Genomic DNA, 24062 nt, shown 5'->3' with positions numbered 1-24062 from the left:
TAATCCCGCACCTCCTCCTAACTTCCAAACTACGAATTCTCTGCATTATATTCACACCACACATTGCCCTCAGACATGACATCTCCACTGCCTCCAGCCTTCTCCTCGCTGCAACATTCATCACCCACGCTTCACACCCATATAAGAGCGTTGGTAAAACTATACTCTCATACATTCCCCTCTTTGCCTCCAAGGACAAAGTTCTTTGTCTCCACAGACTCCTAAGTGCACCACTCACTCTTTTTCCCTCATCAATTCTATGATTCACCTCATCTTTCATAGACCCATCCGCTGACACGTCCACTCCCAAATATCTGAATACGTTCACCTCCTCCATACTCTCTCCCTCCAATCTGATATCCAATCTTTCATCACCTAATCTTTTTGTTATCCTCATAACCTTACTCTTTCCTGTATTCACCTTTAATTTTCTTCTTTTGCACACCCTACCAAATTCATCCACCAATCTCTGCAACTTCTCTTCAGAATCTCCCAAGAGCACATTGTCATCAGCAAAGAGCAGCTGTGACAACTCCCACTTTGTGTGTGATTCTTTATCTTTTAACTCCACGCCTCTTGCCAAGACCCTCGCATTTACTTCTCTTACAACCCCATCTATATATATATATATATATATATATATATATATATATATATATATATATATATATATATATATATATATATATATATATATATATACATATTCTTTTTTGGAAGAAATTACAATAAAATGAGTGAATGCAAATACAAAAAAAAAAATTCAACAATGAAAACCGGAAATAAGACCAGAGCGCTATCATGTGCTGACAGCACTAACATGTGCTGACAGCGCTAACATGTGCTGACACACTTAGGTGTCACCTCACAGCTTAACATAAAACACACTTCTCTTCCCTCTTCTTCCTATTCCTCCGAAGATGTGTGGAAGCACTGAAAGCCTTTAGGTTATATTTGTTCACATCGTTTTATGAATGACGTTTAACGAGTGTATTTGTCTTGGCAGGAAGTGTTCCGTAACGAGCAACGAGTGACACTGTCACTAACAAGACTGGCAGTGTCAGCCTCTGGTCAGTACCGCTGTGAGGTTATCGCCGAACATCCCAGCTTCCGCACTGAGGCTTCAACATCTCCCATGACCGTCCTTAGTAAGTACACGCAATGTGTTTGTCTTTCTTGGGATATGAGATTCATTGCACCGAAGCCTCAGTGTTTTACTATGAACCCAAGTGATGTTTAACTTAATGAAGGTGTTCTATTGTGTTTAAAGTAAGTACAAATGTACTAACAAGTACAGTTATTGTAACAAGTACAATTATACTAACAAGTACAGTTATAGTAACAAGTACAATTATACTAACAAGTACAGTTATAGTAACAAGTACAATTATACTAACAAGTACAGTTACAGTAACAAGTACAATTATACTAACAAGTGCAGTTAGAAAATAAGAACATAAGAAAGAAGGAACACTGCATCAGGCCTACTGGCCCATGCGAAGCAGGTCCATGTTCCCCCCCCCCGGATTAACCCAATGACGCACCTAGTCAGGTCACTTAAGGAAGGAGCACGGCATCAGAACTAGCAGCACAAGCTAGTCAGGTCCAACTCACACCCACCCACACCCACTCATGTATTTATCTAACCTAATTTTAAAGCTACACAACGTTCTGGCCTCTATAACGGTACTTGGGAGTTTGTTCCACTCATCCACAACTCAATTACCAAACCAGTACTTTCCTATATCCTTCCTGAATCTGAATTTTTCCAGCTTAAAATTATTGCTGCGAGTCCTGTACAATTATACAATTATACTAACAAGTACAGTTACAGTAACAAGTACAGTTACAGTAACAAGTACAGTTATATCAGCAAGTACAATTATACTAACAAGTACAGTTACAGTAACAAGTACAATTATACTAACAAGTACAGTTACAGTAACAAGTACAATTATACTAACAAGTACAGTTATACTAACAAGTACAGTTACAGTAACAAGTACAGTTACAGTAACAAGTACAATTATACTAACAAGTACAGTTACAGTAGCAAGTACAGTTACAGTAACAAGTACAATTGTACTAACAAGTACAGTTACAGTAACAAGTACAATTGTACTAACAAGTACAGTTACAGTAACAAGTACAGTTACAGTAACAAGTACAATTATACTAACTAGTACAGTTACAGTAACAAGTACAATTATACTAACAAGAACAGTTACAGTAACAAGTACAATTACACTAACAAGTACAGTTACAGTAACAAGTACAATTATACTAACAAGTACAGTTACAGTAACAAGTACAATTACACTAACAAGTACAGTTACAGTAACAAGTACAATTATACTAACAAGTACAGTTACAGTAACAAGTACAGTTACAGTAACAAGTACAATTATACTAACAAGTACAGTTACAGTAACAAGTACAGTTACAGTAACAAGTACAATTATACTAACAAGAACAGTTACAGTAACAAGTACAATTACACTAACAAGTACAGTTACAGTAACAAGTACAATTACACTAATAAGTACAGTTACAGTAACAAGTACAATTATACTAACAAGTACAGTTACAGTAACAAGTACAGTTACAGTAACAAGTACAATTATACTAACAAGTACAGTTACAGTAACAAGTACAGTTACAGTAACAAGTACAATTATACTAACAAGTACAGTTACAGTAACAAGTACACTTACAGTAGCAAGAACAGTTACAGTAACAAGTACAATTATACTAACAAGTACAATTATACTAACAAGTACAGTTGCAGTAACAAGTACAGTTACAGCAACAAGTACAATTACAGTAACAATTACAGTTACAGTAACAAATACAGTTACAGTAACAAGTACAGTTATAGTAACAAGTACAATTATACTAACAAGTACAGTTACAGTAACAAGTACAATTATGCTAACAAGTACAGTTACAGTAACAAGTACAGTTACAGTAACAAGTACAATTATACTAACAAGTACAGTTACAGTAACAAGTACAGTTACAGTAGCAAGTACAGTTACAGTAACAAGTACAATTATACTAACAAGTACAGTTACAGTAACAAGTACAATTATACTAACAAGTACAGTTACAGTTACAAGTACAGTTACAGTAACAAGTACAATTATACTAACAAGTACAGTTACAGTAACAAGTACAGTTACAGTAACAAGTACAATTATACAAACAAGTACAGTTACAGTAACAAGTACAGTTACAGTAACAAGCACAGTTACAGTAACAAGTACAGTTACAGTAACAAGTACAGTTACAGTAACAAGTACAGTTACAGTAACAAGTACAATTATACTAACAAGTGCAGTTACAGTAAGAAGTAGAGTTACAGTAACAAGTACAATTATACTAACAAGTACAGTTACAGAAACATGTACAATTGTACTAACAAGTACAGTTACAGTAACAAGTACAATTATACTAACAAGTACAGTTACAGAAACATGTACAATTGTACTAACAAGTACAGTTACAGTAACAAGTACAATTACACTAACAAGTACAGTTACAGAAACATGTACAATTGTACTAACAAGTACAGTTACAGTAACAAGTACAATTATACTAACAAGTACAGTTAAACTAATAAATACGACTATGCTAATAAATCTTATACAACTTTTGAGAGAAACCGAGTCTGTCTGGGGAGCTATTTTTATCTTCCTCTGCTTCTCCTTATTATTATTATTATTATTATTATTATTATTATTATTATTATTATTATTATTATTATTATTATTATTATTATTTTTATTATTATTATTATTATTTTATTATTATTATTATTATTATTATTATTATTATTATTATTATTATTATTATTGTTATTATTTTATTATTATTATTATTAATATTATTATTATTATTTGTGTTTTAATTATTATTATTATTATTCACTTGTCATAATTCATTTACTTACCAATGACATTACACAGATTTTAGGGTAAGTTTGTAGATGCTGATTCCAAATATGTCATCGCTTTTGTTTGATTGGTTCTAGTTTTTGATAAATTTTGAGGAATACAATGGTTAGGCGGGACTAACTTACAAATTATACTTAAATTATTTTTTAGATCATACAGAAGTGAAATAATAACAACAGATTAACACGAAAAGATAATTAAAAATCACTAATTACTGCATATGAAAGAATTATATGCACGATTTGGTCACAGACCGGGCCGCGGGGGCATTGACCCCCGAAACTCTCTCCAGGTAAACTCTCTCCAGGTATGTTGGTCACCAGCACAGTTTTGTTGAGCGAGAAATAGGAAGAAATGGATATCGGTTACTATTGTGCAATAAGATATATTTCAAACTTCTAATGGAGCTGTCTATAAGCAGCCGCTAATCTCCTGGTCGATATTCAAGTCCAATTCGAAGAAGAGGTTCAGGGATGTTATTCCAGTGTACAGGTTCTTTGAAGATTGAGACACTTATGCAGCATATGGGAATCTTTATTCGGGAAACGTTTCGCCACACAGTGGCTTCATCAGTCCAATACAAAGAGGAAGGCGTAAGGAAAGGAGGAGTATGAGGTAATCACTCCTCCTTTCCTTACGCCTTCGTCTTTGTATTGGACTGATGAAGCCACTGTGTGGCGAAACGTTTCCTGAATAAAGATTCCCATATGCTGCATAAGTGTCTCAATCTTCAACTTGTCGGTTTTTCAAACCATTCATCACAACTGTCAGACACTGCAGCATCATGGGATCTTGTTACAAAGAATTCTTCAACACTTGTTCAACCTTTGGACGAAGACCTACTTCGACTAGTGGATGGTACCACTATGACCCCGCCTCCACCTGCTTCACCTCACCTCACTTCAGTATATAAGCCACGTCTACGGCCCTATACTGTACATTCTACAAGATTGATGGACTGAACACATCGACTCCAGGTTGAGGGACTGATTACCTCATTCTCCTCCTCTCCTTACGCCTTCCTCTTTGTATTGGACTGATGAAGCCACTGTGTGGCGAAACGTTTCCTGAATAAAGATTCCCATATGCTGCATAAGTGTCTCAATCTTCAACTTGTCGGTTTTTCAAACCATTCATCACAACAGGTTCTTTAAATTGGCTGAAGTAAGGAAGGAGTTCAATCTCTCTCTTCCGATAAGTTGTTATTTTATCTTCTTGTTGTAGACAGTTCTCTTCTTTTAATATTAATGCTAAAAGCTCAGATTGTTTTGACAGACTGCAGTTACGTATCAGATCACTGGATTTTTTGTTGGAGAACTGCTGGTATTACAACCTAGGATTTCAAATGGCCTGTTATCCCAGGTGTAATGGGAGCAAATAAACACAGTAGAAAAAGTTTAGACTTATATTATCCTTCACCAATTATAACAGCAATATGTACACTATGTACAGTGATAAATATAGTGCACTCCACGGTAAGCAAGGCAGAAATAGAAGCCACAAGATAGCAGACCGTGCTTCAACCAGCTCTAGAGTGGGAATGACAAGGGCAGACAGGAGAGCGGTATCCACATAACCTCTGCGATTGTCAATCCCACCTTCTTATTGGCTAGAACCTGGTCACTAGTTGAACGATGGGGCCCCATCATCAACTCTTAGCAACCTGGTTCGCTGGTTGGGGGAGATAGCCTGTAAATGAGGGTGTGTCCATGCGCCGAATAAAGGTTACGTACTCTTTGCATGCCACACCCCCACCCCCGAGAAGGCTCAGGATTAGGCTGCCACCTCCCAGTGGTAACCGTGCCGCCATGGCACAAAATAATGGGACCGCCTATCCTCTCCACCATCCAACTCTTAGATAGAGCTCAGCTTTCCTAGTGCCTGAAAGCCAAACCCTAAACTCAGAGTGAGACAGCAGTCAGATAAGCCAACATAGGTCCAAGATACAAGCGGACGGTAGCCCGTATCCCCTCACTAAAAAAAACCCCCACATCAGGGGATAAAAAAAAGAGCTTGAAAGGGGGGTTACCACAAATACATCCTAACCTAAATAAAATATTAAACTAGACTCTTGACAAAGAGTCTGCCAACACATTTTCTTTGCCGGCAATGTAACGAATTTTGAAGTTATAGGGCTGCAGCCTGAGCGTCCAACGCATAAGCCTTGTGTTGTGATTCTTCATGGCTTGGAGATAGACTAACGGGTTGTGATCACTGTAGACTGTGACCACCTGCGATGTCTGGCCCACATAAACATCGAAATGCTCCAAAGCCATTACCAGCGCGAGGGCTTCTTTTTCAATGGTAGAGTAAGCTCTCTGATGTGGCTGGAACTTAGCTGAAAAGTATGCTACAGGCTGCAACTCCTTGTTCCCGATTTGTAATAGTACCGCCCCAACCCCAGACTCACAAGCATCAACCTGTAATGAAAAAGGTTTGGAGAAGTCTGGAGACAGGAGAATGGGTGCAGAGCACAATAATCTTTTTGCTTTATTAAAAGCAGTGTTACAATCTGACGTCCAATTAAAGGGAACTTTATGACTGGTAAGAGAGGTAAGAGGGGCTACAATATCTGAGAAATTCTTACAGAATCTTCTGTAAAATCCTATCATGCCTAGGAAACGTTGAAGAGATTTCCTATCATGAGGAACTGGATAATCTTTAATCGAAAGAACTTTAGCAAGTTTAGGTGCAACATTACCACTACCTACTTCATGGCCTAGAAAAGTGATAGTGGCCTGGCCAAAGGAAGATTTAGATAAATTAACTGTTAATTGGGAATTCTTAAAGGTCTCAAACAGAGCTTTAAGTCTAAGTAGGTGTTGATCCCAAGTATCAGACACCACAACAATATCATCTAGGTATGCTGCCGTGCCTTCAAGTCCTTTAATAGCCTGATGGATGAGTTTCTGGAATGAAGAGGGGGAATTTTTCATTCCGAAGGGGGTAACTGTATACTGATAATGACCTCCTGGAATTACGAAGGCAGAGATTTCCTTCGCCTTATCTGTCAAAGGTACCTGATAGTAACCTTTAAGGAGATCTAATTTGGACACAAAAGTAGCCTTACCCACAAAGTCAATTACGTCATCCAGACGAGGAAGAGGGTAAGCATCTGTAATTGTGACCTCGTTCACTTTACGGTAGTCTGTGCACATACGAAACCCTCCATCAGCCTTCTTTACTAGGATGCACGGTGAAGCCCATGGACTAGATGACTCCTCCACTAAACCATGTTCTAACAAGAAGTCTACTTCCTGCTGAAGTAACCTTTGCTTTTCAGGATTAGCTCTGTAGGGGGAGAGTTTAATTGGTTTAGATTTTCCCACATCTACATCATGGTAACCTAACGTACATTTTTTCGGCACATCCGAAAAAATATTAGGATATGACTGTAGAAGCTCAGTTAAATTGGTTGCTTGTATTTCAGATAATCCATCCATTAACGGGCTAGGATCCTTGAGGAGGACAGAATTTGAAAGTTTAGTATTAATTTCAGAGATAGAGTGCAAAGAGTCAGAGTCGTCCTCAGAGGTAGAGGACAGAGTCATTACTGGGACTTTATCTGGTGTATGAAAGGCCTTGATTTGATTTATGTGGTAAGTTTTTGTTTTTGAGGTCTTATCAATGGGAGCTACCACATAATTTAAATCAGATAATCTACTTACTATCTGCATAGGTCCCGTAAATCTAGCTTTCAAGGTGTGGCCAGGTATAGGTTCCTGCACCAACACCTTGTCTCCTGGATGGAAGGAGCGGAATTGTGCACTTTTGTCATACCTCTGTTTCATCTTACTTTGAGCTATCTTTAGGTTAGCCGTGGCTAACTCACGTGCCACCTGCAACCTTGAAGACGGGTTGTAGAGTGCTGAGCTTACGTCTTCTCCCATCCATCCTTCTTTGAGCACCCGAAGAGGACCTCGTACATTGTGCCCAAAGATCAGCTCAAACGGACTATACCCTGTAGACTCTTGCACCGTCTCTCGTACTGAGAATAGCAACAACGGTAGAGATTCATCCCAATCTGTCGGAAAGTGCATGCAAAAACTTCTCATCATTGTTTTTAATGTTTGGTGGAATCTTTCCAAGGCGCCTTGGGACTGAGGGTGATAGGCAGTGGATAAGTTGTGAATTATCCCTAACCTAGTTAATACTTCCCTAAATGCTTTGGCAGTGAAGTTAGTACCTTGATCACTTTGTATAGTTTTAGGAATGCCAAAACAAGAAATGAATTTTGTTAAAGCTTTGAGAATAGCTTTAGTATTGATACTACGCATTGGGATCGCTTCAGGATATCTGGTTACTTTATCCATAATTGTAAATAAATACTGATTTCCAGACTTTGACTTAGGTAGTGGACCTACACAATCTATAATTAAATCTGCAAAAGGTTCTCCATCAGCAGGTATGGGTTGGAGAGGTGCAGGTTTAATAGAATGTCCAGGTTTTCCAACTTGCTGACATTCTCGGCAACACCTAATATGATTCTTCACATCTTTCTTTAATGTTGGCCAATAAAATTCTTTTGTGATTCTATACAAGGTTTTTGTAATTCCTAAGTGACCTCCTGATGACGTATTATGAGCTATATTTAATATCTGAGGTCTATACTTGGTTGGAACCACTAACCTGTCGTATAATTGCCGGCCCTCTGTCTCCTTACCAGTCTCAGTGCATACCAAATAATCATTTTTAACTTCATACTTGACTGGATGACCCAAAGAGGATTTACCCATGGCTGCCTCAAAAGTGAATTTTAACGAAGGGTCCTTACGTTGTTCCTCCCGGAAGGACAGTCCCTCGGGCATGGAAACAGAGACATCTGGGAATCCTGCAACCTGGGAATAGGAAGGCTTGATCGGGGTCTGTTCACTTGATTTACGAGACTCCGGCCGGTGTGTCTCATAAAACAACGTGGCTATTCCGAGATCGGAGTCGTCCAAGGATAGGTCAACATTCTCCCCAGACAACCCTTGGGATGTTGCCCGAGTTATGGCCAACACTGGAGAAGCATTAATCATTATAGGTTCAGGACACGAAGTAACAGTAGTAATGTTATTACCCAGTAATAACATGGCATTTTTCATGGGAAATCCTTTTGAGATACCTACAGTCAAGTACCCAGTGTAATATTTGCACTGTACATAAATTTTATGCAAAGGAACTGAATATATAGCTCCTCCGTAAGCTTCCAATAAAACTGAGGAATTCAAGGAAGTATTCTCTGAAAGGGGTAATATTCCTTCTCTGACAAGTGAGCAATATGCTCCAGTATCTCTAAAGGTATTTACTTTAGTTGGTTCTGAGTTTTCCTGAAGGGAAATAAGACTTTCGCAATAATAAGGGGCCATACCTTTTTCTACTTCTCTAGGGGACATGTTACTAGGGATATTAGAGATTTTCCCGATGGGTTGAGGTTTTTGGGGGCAGTTGGAACTGATATGACCTACTTTATTACACCTGAAGCAGACGACAGGCTTGCCCTTTACTCCCTGATGACGTTGCAAGTGGTGTCGTTCTGGCTGGTGCCTCTCTGGATATTGTTGTCGAGATGCTCCATAAGTAGTTTGCCTCTCCGCAGGGGGACCATATGTTGAGAAGCGTGGCTCACCAGGTGACTTGGTTGGATGTCGTAGACGCTCTCCCTCCGGCTGGCACTTCATTCTCCAATGTTGTCGATCTCTGCTCACGCCAGACTGTTGAAAAGAGAGACGGGACCGCTCGGACAAGGAGCGGTTCGTTTCGAAGGTATCAGCCAACCTGGCCGCCTCCAATGCAGTGGTTAAGTCACGATCCTGCAGAAAGACACGAACCTCTGGTCCCACAGACTCCAGCAGGTTATCAATCAGAATAAGCTGCACCAGCTCCTCAAAGTTAGAGACACCACTCGCTTTATACCAGCTGGTAAAAGCTTTGGTTTGCTGTCTCACAAAGTCCACCAGGGATTGACCAAGCTGCCGCCTGTTCAATTTGAAGGTCTTACGATATTTAGCTGGGATACATGTATATGCTCCCAACACTGTGGTCTTCACTACTTGATAATCAGAGAATTCAGCGTCAGTTAATACCGACGTAAATTCCTGTGCCTTACCCAATAATGCTGTATGAACCAACGCTGCCCAGTGCTGTTCCGGCCACCTCAAGGCTCGAGCCTGATTTTCGAAGCTTTCGAAAAATTGCTCTGGTTCGGCCTCATTGAAGCGGGGAACAAGCTGTACTGCTTTTTGTAAACTGAAATCGTTTACAGAATGCGAAAACTGCCTCCTTTCTCTTTCCCTATCAAATTCTTCCCTTGCGAATGCTCTCTGTTCCCTAGTTTGCTCAAGATTGATTTTTGCCAGCTCAAGTGCCAACGACGCTGATTCACCCTGAGACAACCCAGCTGCACTATACTGACCATTTTGCTCCGTAGGTATATCATCTTCCTCCTGCGAGAACATAGTAGTTTTTTCCCTAGCTCCCGTAAAGGGAGGAGTTTGATGTGCCATCTCTTCTTCAATAAGTATGTCAGCAATAAGTGAACGCAGTTGCGCAGCTGTAAGAGTGCGTTTATAGGGAATGCCAATGGAACGAGCAATTTGCCAACAACGCTGTAGGGACAATTTAGGTAGGTTATGCAAAGTATATGCCGACACCAGGCGTCTGACTCGTCTAGGTGGCATAAGTTATTCGCTATGCACAGTACGAATACCCCAACGTAACACGTTAATTTGCAGAACACGCTTAGCTATGCACAGTACGATTGCAGAATACGCATACAAGCAAAGCCGACTGCACACAAGATTGACCGTAGCGAAGCGAGCACACTGAACAAGCTAGTAGCGAGCTGTTGAACGATCACACAATAGCAAGGCTGATCATAAGCAACTGACACGCAAAATTTGTAAAGCGAAGCGAAACAGCAAGCTACACAATGTTCCTGCTACAAGCTTCACCCTAAGCTCAACCGTTTCTCTAAGTCCAGCTCTCGGACAGGCTACCCATATTACAACCTAGGATTTCAAATGGCCTGTTATCCCAGGTGTAATGGGAGCAAATAAACACAGTAGAAAAAGTTTAGACTTATATTATCCTTCACCAATTATAACAGCAATATGTACACTATGTACAGTGATAAATATAGTGCACTCCACGGTAAGCAAGGCAGAAATAGAAGCCACAAGATAGCAGACCGTGCTTCAACCAGCTCTAGAGTGGGAATGACAAGGGCAGACAGGAGAGCGGTATCCACATAACCTCTGCGATTGTCAATCCCACCTTCTTATTGGCTAGAACCTGGTCACTAGTTGAACGATGGGGCCCCATCATCAACTCTTAGCAACCTGGTTCGCTGGTTGGGGGAGATAGCCTGTAAATGAGGGTGTGTCCATGCGCCGAATAAAGGTTACGTACTCTTTGCATGCCACAGCTGGCGTGCTGAAATACTTACTTTATATTCACCTCCTCTGGTATCGGTGGAAATAAATGGTATAAAATACCGACACAATGGAAATATAAACATATATGCAGTATAATGTGATCCTTTATTAACAACGTTTCGCCCACACAGTGGGCTTTTTCAAGTCACAAACAGATCTACCTGGGGTGGAAGGTACGGGAGTATTTATACCTGACCTCAGCATTCTGAACCTGACTATAAATACTCGCGTATCTTCCACCCCAGGTAGATCTGTTTGTGACTTGAAAAAGCCCACTATGTGGGCGAAACGTTGTCAATAAAGGATCACATTATACTGCATATGTGTTTATATTTCCTTTCCTCTGGTATCACTTGTCTTACATCCTACTAAACCCTGATTTTCTTCAACATCTGACAGAGGAAGATCAAACAGCGTTGTAAACGCTGGTAACGTCTTCACCGTGTGGCACAGGTCTCCTTGCTGACTCCAGAAATGATATTCTCACTTGACTTTCTTGTATCGAATAAGACCTTTTTCGTTCACCATACAGAAATAATCGTCATGGTGGATTTTTGACTCTCTCTCCATTCTAAAGGCACACCTATTGTTCCACTGTCATAAGCATTCTACACAGGTTTTGCAAACCATTTAGGGAGCCCAAGACTTGTCTTGGTCTCCAAGACTTGTCTTGGTCTCCAAGACTTGTCTTGGTCTCCAAGACTTGTGTTGGTCTCCAAGACTTGTCTTGGTCTCCAAGACTTGTGTTGGTCTCCAAGACTTGTCTTGGTCTCCAAGACTTGTCTTGGTCTCCAAGACTTGTCTTGATCTCCAAGACTTGTCTTGGTCTCCAAGACTTGTCTTGATCTCCAAGACTTGTCTTGGTCTCCAAGACTTGTCTTGGTCTCCAAGACTTGTCTTGGTCTCCAAGACTTGTCTTGGTCTCCAAGACTTGTCTTGGTCTCCAAGACTTGTCTTGGTCTCCAAGACTTGTCTTGGTCTCCAAGACTTGTCTTGGTCTCCAAGACTTGTCTTGGTCTCCAAGACTTGTCTTGGTCTCCATGACTTGTCTTGGTCTCCAAGACTTGTCTTGGTCTCCAAGACTTGTCTTGGTCTCCAAGACTTGTCTTGGTCTCCAAGACTTGTCTTGGTCTCCAGGACTTGTCTTGGTCTCCAGGACTTGTCTTGATCTCCAAGACTTGTCTTGGTCTCCAGGACTTGTCTTGATCTCCAAGACTTGTCTTGGTCTCCAAGACTTGTCTTGGTCTCCAAGACTTGTCTTGGTCTCCAAGACTTGTCTTGGTCTCCAAGACTTGTCTTGGTCTCCAAGACTTGTCTTGATCTCCAAGACTTGTCTTGGTCTCCAGGACTTGTCTTGATCTCCAAGACTTGTCTTGGTCTCCAAGACTTGTCTTGGTCTCGAAGACTTGTCTTGGTCTCCAGGACTTGTCTTGATCTCCAAGACTTGTCTTGATCTCCAAGACTTGTCTTGGTCTCCAAGACTTGTCTTGGTCTCCAAGACTTGTCTTGGTCTCCAAGACTTGTCTTGGTCTCCAAGACTTGTCTTGGTCTCCAAGACTTGTCTTGGTCTCCAAGACTTGTCTTGGTCTCCAAGGCTTGTCTTGGTCTCCAAGACTTGTCTTGGTCTCCAAGACTTGTCTTGATCTCCAAGACTTGTCTTGGTCTCCAAGACTTGTCTTGGTCTCCAAGACTTGTCTTGGTCTCCAAGACTTGTCTTGGTCTCCAAGACTTGTCTTGGTCTCCAAGACTTGTCTTGGTCTCCAAGACTTGTCTTGGTTTCCAAGACTTGTCTTGGTCTCCAAGACTTGTCTTGGTCTCCAAGACTTGTCTTGATCTCCAAGACTTGTCTTGGTCTCCAAGACTTGTCTTGGTCTCCAAGACTTGTCTTGGTCTCCAAGACTTGTCTTGGTCTCCAAGACTTGTCTTGGTCTGCAGGACTTGTCTTGGTCTCCAGGACTTGTCTTGGTCTCCAAGACTTGTCTTGGTCTCCAAGACTTGTCTTGATCTCCAAGACTTGTCTTGGTCTCCAAGACTTGTCTTGGTCTCCAAGACTTGTCTTGGTCTCCAAGACTTGTCTTGGTCTCCAAGACTTGTCTTGGTCTCCAAGACTTGTCTTGGTCTCCAAGACTTGTCTTGGTCTCCAAGACTTGTCTTGGTCTCCAAGACTTGTCTTGATCTCCAAGACTTGTCTTGGTCTCCAAGACTTGTATTGGTCTCCAAGACTTGTCTTGATCTCCAAGTCTTGTCTTGGTCTCCAAGCACCACGCTAAAATAAGCATTTAACCTTATCTTATAAACTCTGTGATATTTTTTCTTCGTTTCTGCAATAAGTATTCGCTATAATGTAGCAAAATGCACCGGGATTGTTTAAGCAAACTCTTCGTGAAGAACGCATGTTTATCTAGACAAAACATCAAAATAAAAGTTACAATATTGTCAGGCGGTCGTGAATGACACAACTTCTTTCGTTAAATATTAAATCATCTAAAAATTCTAATCTTTATTATAACTACTGTTGAACCTCAAGTATTGAACTTAATCAGTTCCAGGAGTTAGTTCAAAATTCGAAAAGACTGAAAAGCGAAGCAATATTTCCCATAAGAAATAATGGAAATAAAATTAATCCGTTCCAAGAACCCAAAAATATTCACAAAAAAAAATACATTGTATAGAGATTAATTATAGTTTTACATACACACAAGAAATATAGTGTTCAATTATGTATTAATAAATTTAAATAAACATATAATGTTAAATAAACATGTTAATGTTGCAGTTTAAAAACTGTAGTGTAAAGCACCCTTCTGGCAAGACAGTGATGGAGTGAATGATGGTGAAAGTTTTTCTTTTTCGGGCCACCCTGCCTTGGTGGTCACCCTGCCTTGGTGGCCACCCTGCCTTGGTGGGAATCGGCCAGTGTGATAATAAAAAAAATAATAAAATAACATTTTACTTACCTTTATTGAAGATTGGTGATGGCATCTGGAAGATAGGGAGGAGGAGAGAGGGAGTTGGGGTTAGTGTTGGGAAGGAGAATCCCCCTCCATGAGGACTTCAGGTAAAGCCCTCTCTGGGTTTACTTCCCTTCTCCGTCTTTTAATGCCACTAGGACCAGTTTGAGAGTCACTGGACCCCTGTTTCACAAAATAACTGTTCACAGTCCTCTGTTTCTGGTGCCTCTTTAAGTTTTCCTTAAAATGGGACATGGTTCTGTCACCGAACTTGTTGCAAAGATGGCTTGTTTCAGCTTGCTTAGGGTGGTACTTCTCCACAAACATTTGGACATCATTCCATTTGGACATCATTCCACTTCTGTTTTATTTCCTTCTTCACATCTATGGTGTTTCTCACTTTCTTTACCACACGGGTACCACTAGCAAGTTTCTTTGGGCCCATTGTAGCATATTTCACAGTCCCACAAGCACTAAAGACAATGAAATAATCGTTAAAAGTTTGAATGAGAGCACAGGTTAGTGTTCACTCAAGCATCAACAAAACCAGACTGGCTCACGGCGCCTGCATGGGGACGCAGACAGAGCGGGCTGCCAGACAGGTCTGGTACCCGGCAGTTCGAAAATAGGGGCGAGTTCGATAATAGGGACAAAGTTGGTTCGAGAAAAAGGTTCTATTTTCAAAGAGTTCGATAAGCGATACATTCAAAATTTGAGGTTCCACTGTATCTGCATATACATATACATATACACACGTTATGGCTAAGTTCCTGTTAATTGAGGGTAGGTATGCAATGTCTCACACACTAGAGCCAATTTGAAAATACCCAAAATACCTTAATTACCTTCAAACATCTTTGGCAACGATTTTTTTTAATGAATAATTATTCGTCTTTCTTCTTTTTCTTCTTCTTTTTCTTCTTCTTCTTCCTCTTCTTCCTCTTCTTCTTCTTCTTCTCCACCATTGGATAAATTGGATACTTTTTCTTCTTTCAACAAGCCGGCAGTATCCCACCGAGGAAGGGTGACTAAAAAAGAAAAACAAAAGTTTCACTTTTTAACTTTAATAATGTATACAGAAGAAGGGGTTACCAGCGTCTTGCTCCCGGCATTTTTGTCGCCTCTTACGACATGCAATGGCCTACGGAGGAAGAGTTCTGTTACACTTCCCCATGGAGATAAACTGGATACTATCAGTAAATAATTTTTTTAACCATAAAAGGCAGACTAATATAAACATGAGTCTTAATGCACAGACTTAGGTTCGAGTCCCCGTCCGTCCTTCATACTCTTTACGAAAAGTCGTTCGTTACATCTTACCTTCGGTGTCTCTGTTTACATACACTGAAAGACATACAACCTTCCCGTCCCCAAGAGGCCAGGAGCTGGATTTCAACCCCCGAAAACACAACTTGGTATGTTTGTAGGACATACACTACTCGGTGTATATATGAATTAAAAGGCAAACACTTCTCAGTGGAAATACTCTGGAAGGTATATCTCTCTGTGTTTCTGTGATGAATGGTTTTGAAAACCGACAAGTTGAAGAACTGAGACTCTTATGCAACATATGGGAATCTTTATTGAAGAAACGTTTCGCCACACAGTGGCTTCATCAGTCCAATACAAAGTAGAAAGGCGTAAGGAGAGAAGGAGTTTGAAGTAATCAGTCCCTCAGCCTGGAGTCGATGTGTTCAGTCCATCAATCTTGTAGAAAGTACAGCATAGGGCCGTAGACGTGGCTTATATACTGTAGTCAGGTTAGCCACGTCTACGGCCTATGCTATACTTTCTACAAGACTGACTTTCTGAACACATCGACTCCAGGCTGTGGGACTGATTACCTCAAACTCCTCCTCTCCTTATACCTTCCTGCTTTGTATTAGACTGATGAAGCTACTGTGTGGCGAAACGATTCCTCAATGAAGATTCCCATATGTTGCATAAGTGTTTCTGTTCTTCTCTGTGTTTACCTGGAATTTACCTAGAGAGGGTTTCGGGGGTCAACGCCCCCACGGCTCGGTCTGAGACCAGGCCTCATGGTGGATCAGGGTCTGATCAACCAGGCTGTTACTGCTGGCTGCACGCATTGGTCAGGTACTGACTTTAGACGTCTGTCCAGGGGTCTATTGGTAATCCCCCTTATGTATGCAGTTGAACAGTCTTGGGTCTCTCTCAGTGTACTCGTGGCACCCCTAATTTTCATCGGGGGAACGTTGCATCTCCTGCCTAGTCTTTTGCTTTCATATGGAGTGATTTTCGTGTGCAGGTTTGGTACCAATCCCTCCAGGACCTTCCAAGTGTATATTATCATGTATCCCTCTCGCCTGCGTTCCAGGGAATACAGATCAAGGACCTTCAACCGTTCCCTGTAGTTTAGGTACCTTATCGTACTTATGTGTGTCGTGAAAGTTCTTTGTACACTCTCCAGGACTTCAATGTCGCCAGTCTTGAAGGGGGCCGTTAGTGTACAGCAGTATTCCAGTCTAGAGAGCACAATCGATTTGAAGAGAATCATCATGGGCTTGGCGTCCCTAGTTCTGAAGGTTCTCATTATCCATCCTATCATTTTCCTAGCAGATTAGGTAGATACATTGTTGTGGTCTTTGAAGGTGAGATCCTCTGACATTATCACTCTCAGGTCCTTCACATTATTTTTCCGCTCTATTGTATGGTTAGAATTTGTGGTATACCCTGACACATTTTTAATTCTTCAAGTTTTCCATATCTGAGCAGTTGAAATTTCTCCTCTTTGAACTTCATATAATTTTGAGTGACCCATTCGAAGATTTGGTTGATGTCCACTTGGAGTCTCACAGTGTCTTCAATGGAGGTCACTGCCATGGTGATCCGGGTGTCATCCACAAAGGAAGACACGGAGCTATGGCTTACATCTCTGTCTATGTCCTGTCGATATATATATACTGAAAGGCTAACGCCTCTCGGTATAAAGCCGATCATCTCATGTAAAGGACTTTATTCTCCACTGTACTCTTGGCTTAATTAGTAGCGGCTTCAGTTCTTGCTGTTAATCAAGCACTAAGTATCTGGGTGTTACCCGACTCCTGTGAGTCACATCGTTGAGGACAGCCGGACGACTCAGTAGAAATAGCCAGTGTCTATGATAATGAGATATACAGCTTTGATTTATCCTGGGTTACTAACTCCTCGGGATTATAAAACGAATCAGTTCGTCAAACCGGCCAGGGTACTTCCCCACACACAAGCCAGGGTAATTCCCCACACACCAGCCAGGGTACTTCCCCACACACCAGCCAGGGTACTTCCTCACACACCAGCCAGGGTACTTCCCCACACACCAGCCAGGGTACTTCCCCACACACCAGCCAGGGTACTTCCCCACACACCAGCCAGGGTACTTCCCCACACACCAGCCAGGGTACCTCCCCACACACCAGCCAGGGTACCTCCCCACACACCAGCCAGGGTACTTCCCCACACACCAGCCAGGGTACTTCCCCACACACCAGCCAGGGTACTTCCCCACACACCAGCCAGGGTACTTCCCCACACACCAGCCAGGGTACTTCCCCACACACCAGCCAGGGTACTTCCCCGCACATCAGCCAGGGTATTTCCCCACACACCAGCCAGGCTATTTCCCCACACACCAGCCAGGCTATTTCCCCACACACCAGCCAGGCTATTTCCCCATACACCAGCCAGGGAACTTCCCCACACACCAGCCAGGGTACTTCCCCACACACCAGCCAGGGCACTTCCCCACACACCAGCCAGGGTACTTCCCCACACACCAGCCTTGATACTTCCCCACACACCAGCCTTGATACTTCCCCACACAAACCAGCCAGGGTACTTCCCCACACACCAGCCAGGGTACTTCCCCACACACCAGCCAGGGTACTTCCTTACACACCAGCCAGGGTACTTCCCCACACACCAGCCAGGGTACTTCCCCACACACCAGCCAGGGTATTTCCCCACACACCAGCCAGGGTACTTCCCCACACACCAGCCGGGGTACTTCCCCACACACCAGCCAGGGTACTTCCCCACACACCAGCCAGGGTACTTCCCCACACACCAGCCAGGGTACTTCCCCACACACCAGCCAGGGTACTTCCCCACACACCAGCCAGGGTACTTCCCCACACACCATCCAGGGTACTTCCCCACACACCAGCCAGGGTACTTCCCCACACACCAGCCAGGGTACTTCCCCGCACATCAGCCAGGGTATTTCCCCACACACCAGCCAGGCTATTTCCCCACACACCAGCCAGGCTATTTCCCCACACACCAGCCAGGCTATTTCCCCACACACCAGCCAGGCTATTTCCCCATACACCAGCCAGGGAACTTCCCCACACACCAGCCAGGGTACTTCCCCACACACCAGCCAGGGCACTTCCCCACACACCAGCCAGGGTACTTCCCCACACACCAGCCTTGATACTTCCCCACACAAACCAGCCAGGGTACTTCTCCACACACCAGCCAGGGTACTTCCCCACACACCAGCCAGGGTACTTAACAAAACATCAGCCAGGGTACTTCCCCACACACCAGCCAGGGTACTTCCCCACACACCAGCCAGGCTATTTCCCCACACACCAGCCAGGCTATTTCCCCACACACCAGCAAGGCTATTTCCCCACACACCAGCCAGGCTATTTCCCCATACACCAGCCAGGGAACTTCCCCACACACCAGCCAGGGTACTTCCCCACACACCAGAGAGGGAACTTCCCCACACACCAGCCAGGGTACTTCCCCACTCACCAGCCAGGGTACTTCCCCACACACCAGCCAGGGTACTTCCCCACACACCAGCCAGGGTACTTCCCCACACACCAGCCAGGGTACTTCCCCACACACCAGCCAGGGTACTTCCCCACACACCAGCCAGGGTACTTCCCTACACACCAGCCAGGGTACTTCCCCACACACCAGCCAGGGTACTTCCCCACACACCAGCCAGGGTACTTCCCCACACACCAGCCAGGGTACTTCCCCACACACCAGCCAGGGTACTTCCCCACACACCAGCCAGGGCACTTCCCCACACACCAGCCAGGGCACTTCCCCACACACCATCCAGGGTACTTCCCCACACACCAGCCTTGATACTTCCCCACACAAACCAGCCAGGGTACTTCTCCACACACCAGCCAGGGTACTTCCCCACACACCAGCCAGGGTACTTCCCAAAACATCAGCCAGGGTACTTCCCCACACACCAGCCAGGGTACTTCCCAAAACATCAGCCAGGGTACTTCCCCACACACTAGCCAAGGTACTTCCCCACACACCAGCCAGGGTACTTCCCCACGCAAACCAGCCAGGGTGCTTCTCGTACAAACCAGCCAGGGTACTTCCCCACACAAACCAGCCAGGGTACTTCCCCACACAAACCAGCCAGGGTACTTCCCCACACAAACCAGCCAGGGTACTTCCCCACACAAACCAGCCAGGGTACTTCCCCACACAAACCAGCCAGGGTACTTCCCCACACAAACCAGCCAGGGTACTTCCCCACACAAACCAGCCAGGGTACTTCCCCACACAAACCAGCCGGGGTACTTCCCCACACAAACCAGCCAGGGTACTTCCCCATACAAACCAGCAAGGGTACTTCCCCACACAAACCAGCCAGGGTACTTCCCCATACAAACCAGCCAGGGTACTTCCCCACACACGATTTGATTTGAGTGGGACTCGTAAAGTAAAAGGACACAAATGCAACTTGTGTCCTTTTACTTTACATATTGTCGGCAATTCTACCAACTTTATTACAATGAGTGGGACTTGCACATAAGTGAATAGAATTATCGAAGATTATTGCTTTGGTAGCATTGAAAATTGGGTTGGTTGCATAAAAACGGGTATTAAGTCTGAAGTAACACATACAGAGTCTGTTTGGATAGAATTTTCAGAGGGGCATGAATAATTTATTTTAGGTGTGATATACCGTCCCCCAAACTTAGATAGGGACCAAGGGAGAATACTATGGGAGGAAATTGTTAGGGCCACAAGGCACGATAATGTAGTAATTCTAGGAGACTTTAACTTTAGTCATATTGATTGAAATTTCTTGACTGGGAATTTAGAATCATACGACTTCTTAGAAGTAGTTCAGGATTGTTTTTTGAAGCAGTTTGTGACAGAACCTACAAGGGGTAATAACCTGCTTGACTTAGTTCTGGCAAACAATGAATCCCTTGTTAATAATTTAGAAGTTTCAGAAGAACTGGGTGCTAGCGACCACAGATCAATTACATTCAGCATTGAATGGAAGTATGATAGAAGCGATAACTTAGTAACAGCCCCAGATTTTCGCTTAGAAGATTACGATGGGCTTAGAGAACACTTATCATCTGTTGACTGGGGTAACGAAGAGAGCTATCAATATGACAGTTTTCTGAACACAATACATGCTGCTCAAAGAACGTTTATCCCTTATAAGGAAATTAGATCAAATAGAAATGACCCAAAATGGATGAATAATAGGCTGAAATATCTACTAGGGCATAAGAAAGGAATTTATAGGCGTATCAAAAGAGGTGAGTGTCATCTTATGAATCAGTATATTGACATTAAGAGGGACATTAAAAAGGGGATAAGAAAAGCTAAAAGGGACTATGAAATTAAAGTTGCTAGGGATTCTAAAACTAACCCTAAAAGTTTTTTCAGGTCTATAGAACTAAAGTCAGAGATAAGATAGGCCCCCTTAAAAATAACTATGGGCACCTTACTGACAAAGAGAATGAAATGTGCTTGATTTTAAATAAATATTTTCTCTCAGTTTTTACACAGGAAGACACTAACAATATTCCAGTAATTAATTTTTACAGTGGGCCAGAAGAAGATAAATTATGTAACATCACAGTCACTAGTGAAATGGTTGTGAAGCAGATAGACAGACTGAAGCAAAATAAGTCACCGGGACCTGATGAGGTTTTTTCAAGGGTCCTTAAGGAATGCAAAATGGAACTCTGTGAACCATTAACTAATATTTTTAATTTATCTCTTCAAACAGGTGTAGTGTCTGATATGTGGAAGATGGCTAATGTAATTCCTATTTTTAAAACAGGGGACAAGTCGTTACCGTCAAATTACCGCCCAATAAGCTTGACCTCAATTGTAGGCAAATTACTAGAGTCAATTATAGCTGAGATTATAAGAAGCCATCTCGATAAGCATAGCTTGATTAATGATACTCAGCATGGATTCACAAGAGGCCGGTCTTGTCTAACTAATTTATTAACTTTCTTCAGTAAAGCTTTTGAGGCTGTTGACCACGATAAAGAATTTGATATTATTTACTTAGATTTTAGTAAGGCTTTTGATAGAGTTCCGCACCATAGACTGTTAAAGAAAGTGGCAGCTCATGGCATTGGGGGAAAAGTGCTGTCATGGATCGAGTCATGGCTCACTGACAGGAAGCAGAGAGTGTCCATAAATGGGGTTAAATTCGAGTGAGGATCAGTAACAAGTGGCGTTCCACAGGGATCAGTCTTGGGCCCGTTGTTGTTTATAATATATATCAATGATCTTGATGAAGGAATTACTAGTGATATGAGCAAATTCACCGATGACACAAAGATAGGTAGGATAATTGATTCAAACGTAGATATCAGGGAACTTCGGGTGGATTTAGACAAACTCAATACTTGGTCAGCAAAGTGGCAGATGCAGTTCAATGTAGATAAATGCAAGGTTCTGAAGCTCGGGAGTCTCCATAACCCTAGCACTAATAAGTTAAATAATGTAGAACTTAACCATACAGATTGCGAAAAGGACTTGGGGGTTTTAAACCAAGACAGCAGTGCGTAAGCGTATGTAATAAGGCAAATAGATTACTGGGATTTATATCAAGAAGTGTAAGCAACAGAAGTCCAGAGGTCATACTGCAGCTTTATACATCATTAGTAAGGCCTCACCTAGATTATGCAGCTCAATTCTGGTCTCCATATTACAGAATGGAGATAAATTCGTTAGAAAACATTCAGCGTAGGATGACTAAATTAATACATAGCATTAGAAATCTTCCTTATGAAGAAAGATTGAAGATTCTTAAATTACATTCACTTGTTAGACGAAGAATGAGGGGAGACCTGATCGAAGTGTATAAGTGGAAGATAGGTATTAATAAAGGGGATATTAACAAGGTCTTGAGGATATCTCTCCAAGAGAGAACCCGCAGTAATGGATTTAAATTAGATAAGTTTAGATTTAGAAAGGACATAGGAAAGTATTGGTTTGGAAATAGGGTAGTTGATGAGTGGAACAGTCTACCTAGTTCGGTTATTGAGGCTAGGACTTTGGGTAGTTTCAAATTTAGGTTGGATAAGTACATGAGTGGGAGGGGTTGGATTTGAGTGGGACTTGCACGTCGGAGCTTGTTTCTTGGGTGGCATTGAAAATTGGGTTGGGCAAATGTTTGTTAGTGGGATGAATTGTAAAGGACCTGCCTAGTATGGGCCAACAGGCCTGCTGCAGTGATCCTCCTTTCTTATGTTCTTATGTTCTTATCTTGTTTTTCTTCTTTTCTGTATTACCAAGGTCATTAGTGACCTTTATGAAAAGTTAGTTTCCTCCAGGCAAGAAAATTGAAATTCTTAAGATTAGCACTAAATTAAAATATTTTATATGTATACTGTAGATATTATTTACAGTTTATATTGTGTGTGTGTGTGTGTGTGTGTGTGTGTGTGTGTGTGTGTGTGTGTGTGTGTGTGTGTGTGTGTGCGGCTCACTCTTTGACCAGGCTTCGTGGTGGATCAAGGCCTTATCAACGAAGTTTTTACTACTGGCCACACGCAATGCAAAGTACGACCCATTGCCCGGATGATCAGGCACTGACTTTTGGTGTCTGTCCAGGCCTCTCTTGGCATGGTATCCCTTGTTTTGAAGGTTCTCATTATCCATCCATAATTTTGTTACAGATGAAGGTGAGATCCGCTGACATTAACACTCCCAAGTCTTTCACAAAACTTTTCCGCTCTATTGTGCAGATGCAGTTGTTAGTATACTCAGTTCTAGCCATTATTTCCTCCAGTTTTCTATACTTGAGTAACTGAAACTTACCCTCAGTGAGCATTATATTGGTGTCCGTGGTAACTGAAACTTGAACATCAAAATGGTATACAATACCGACAGGTTGTTAGGTAAGACACATATGCAACAGTTAGACAACTTTATTCCGAAACGTTTCGCCTACACAGTAGGCTTCTTCAGTCGAATACAGAAAGTAGGCATGAACAGTAGAGATGTGAAGACGATGTAATCAGTCCATCACCCTTAAAGTCGTAGAATTTGAGGTTGTCAGTCCCTATGGTTGTCAGTTCCCTATGGAACTGAACTTCTCCAGGCCGAGGGACTGACAACCTCAAATTCTACGACTACAAGGGTGATGGACTGATTACATCGTCTTCACATCTCTACTGTTCCTGCCTACTTTCTGTATTCGACTGAAGAAGCCTACTGTGTAGGCGAAACGTTTCGGAATAAAGTTGTCTAACTGTTGCATATGTGTCTTACCTAACTGAAACATTATATTGGTGTCCGTGGTAACTGAAACTTACCCTCAGTGAGCATTATATTGGTGTCCGTGGTAACTGAAACTTACCCTCAGTGAACATTATATTGGTGTCCGTGGTAACTGAAACTTACCCTCAGTGAACATTATATTGGTGTCCGTGGTAACTGAAACTTACCCTCAGTGAACATTATATTGGTGTCCGTGGTAACTG

At 42.3% G+C, this 24062-nt stretch overlaps 1 protein-coding gene across 1 annotated transcript in view; it reads left to right on the top strand.

Moving 5' to 3' along the window:
• Positions 1-1012: 1012 nt before the first annotated feature.
• LOC138855378 (uncharacterized) overlaps positions 1013-24062 on the top strand; it is a 319217-nt gene continuing 296167 nt past the window's right edge. The window contains exon 1 of the mRNA XM_070104504.1: positions 1013-1148. Coding sequence (XP_069960605.1) covers positions 1136-1148 — 13 coding nt within the window. The 5' untranslated portion in view covers positions 1013-1135. The remainder of the gene's footprint in view (positions 1149-24062) is intronic.

The sequence above is a fragment of the Cherax quadricarinatus genome, chromosome 92, assembly GCF_038502225.1.
Source record: "Cherax quadricarinatus isolate ZL_2023a chromosome 92, ASM3850222v1, whole genome shotgun sequence".
NCBI lineage: Eukaryota > Metazoa > Arthropoda > Malacostraca > Decapoda > Parastacidae > Cherax > Cherax quadricarinatus.
This window is presented reverse-complemented; position numbering and strand designations above follow the sequence as displayed.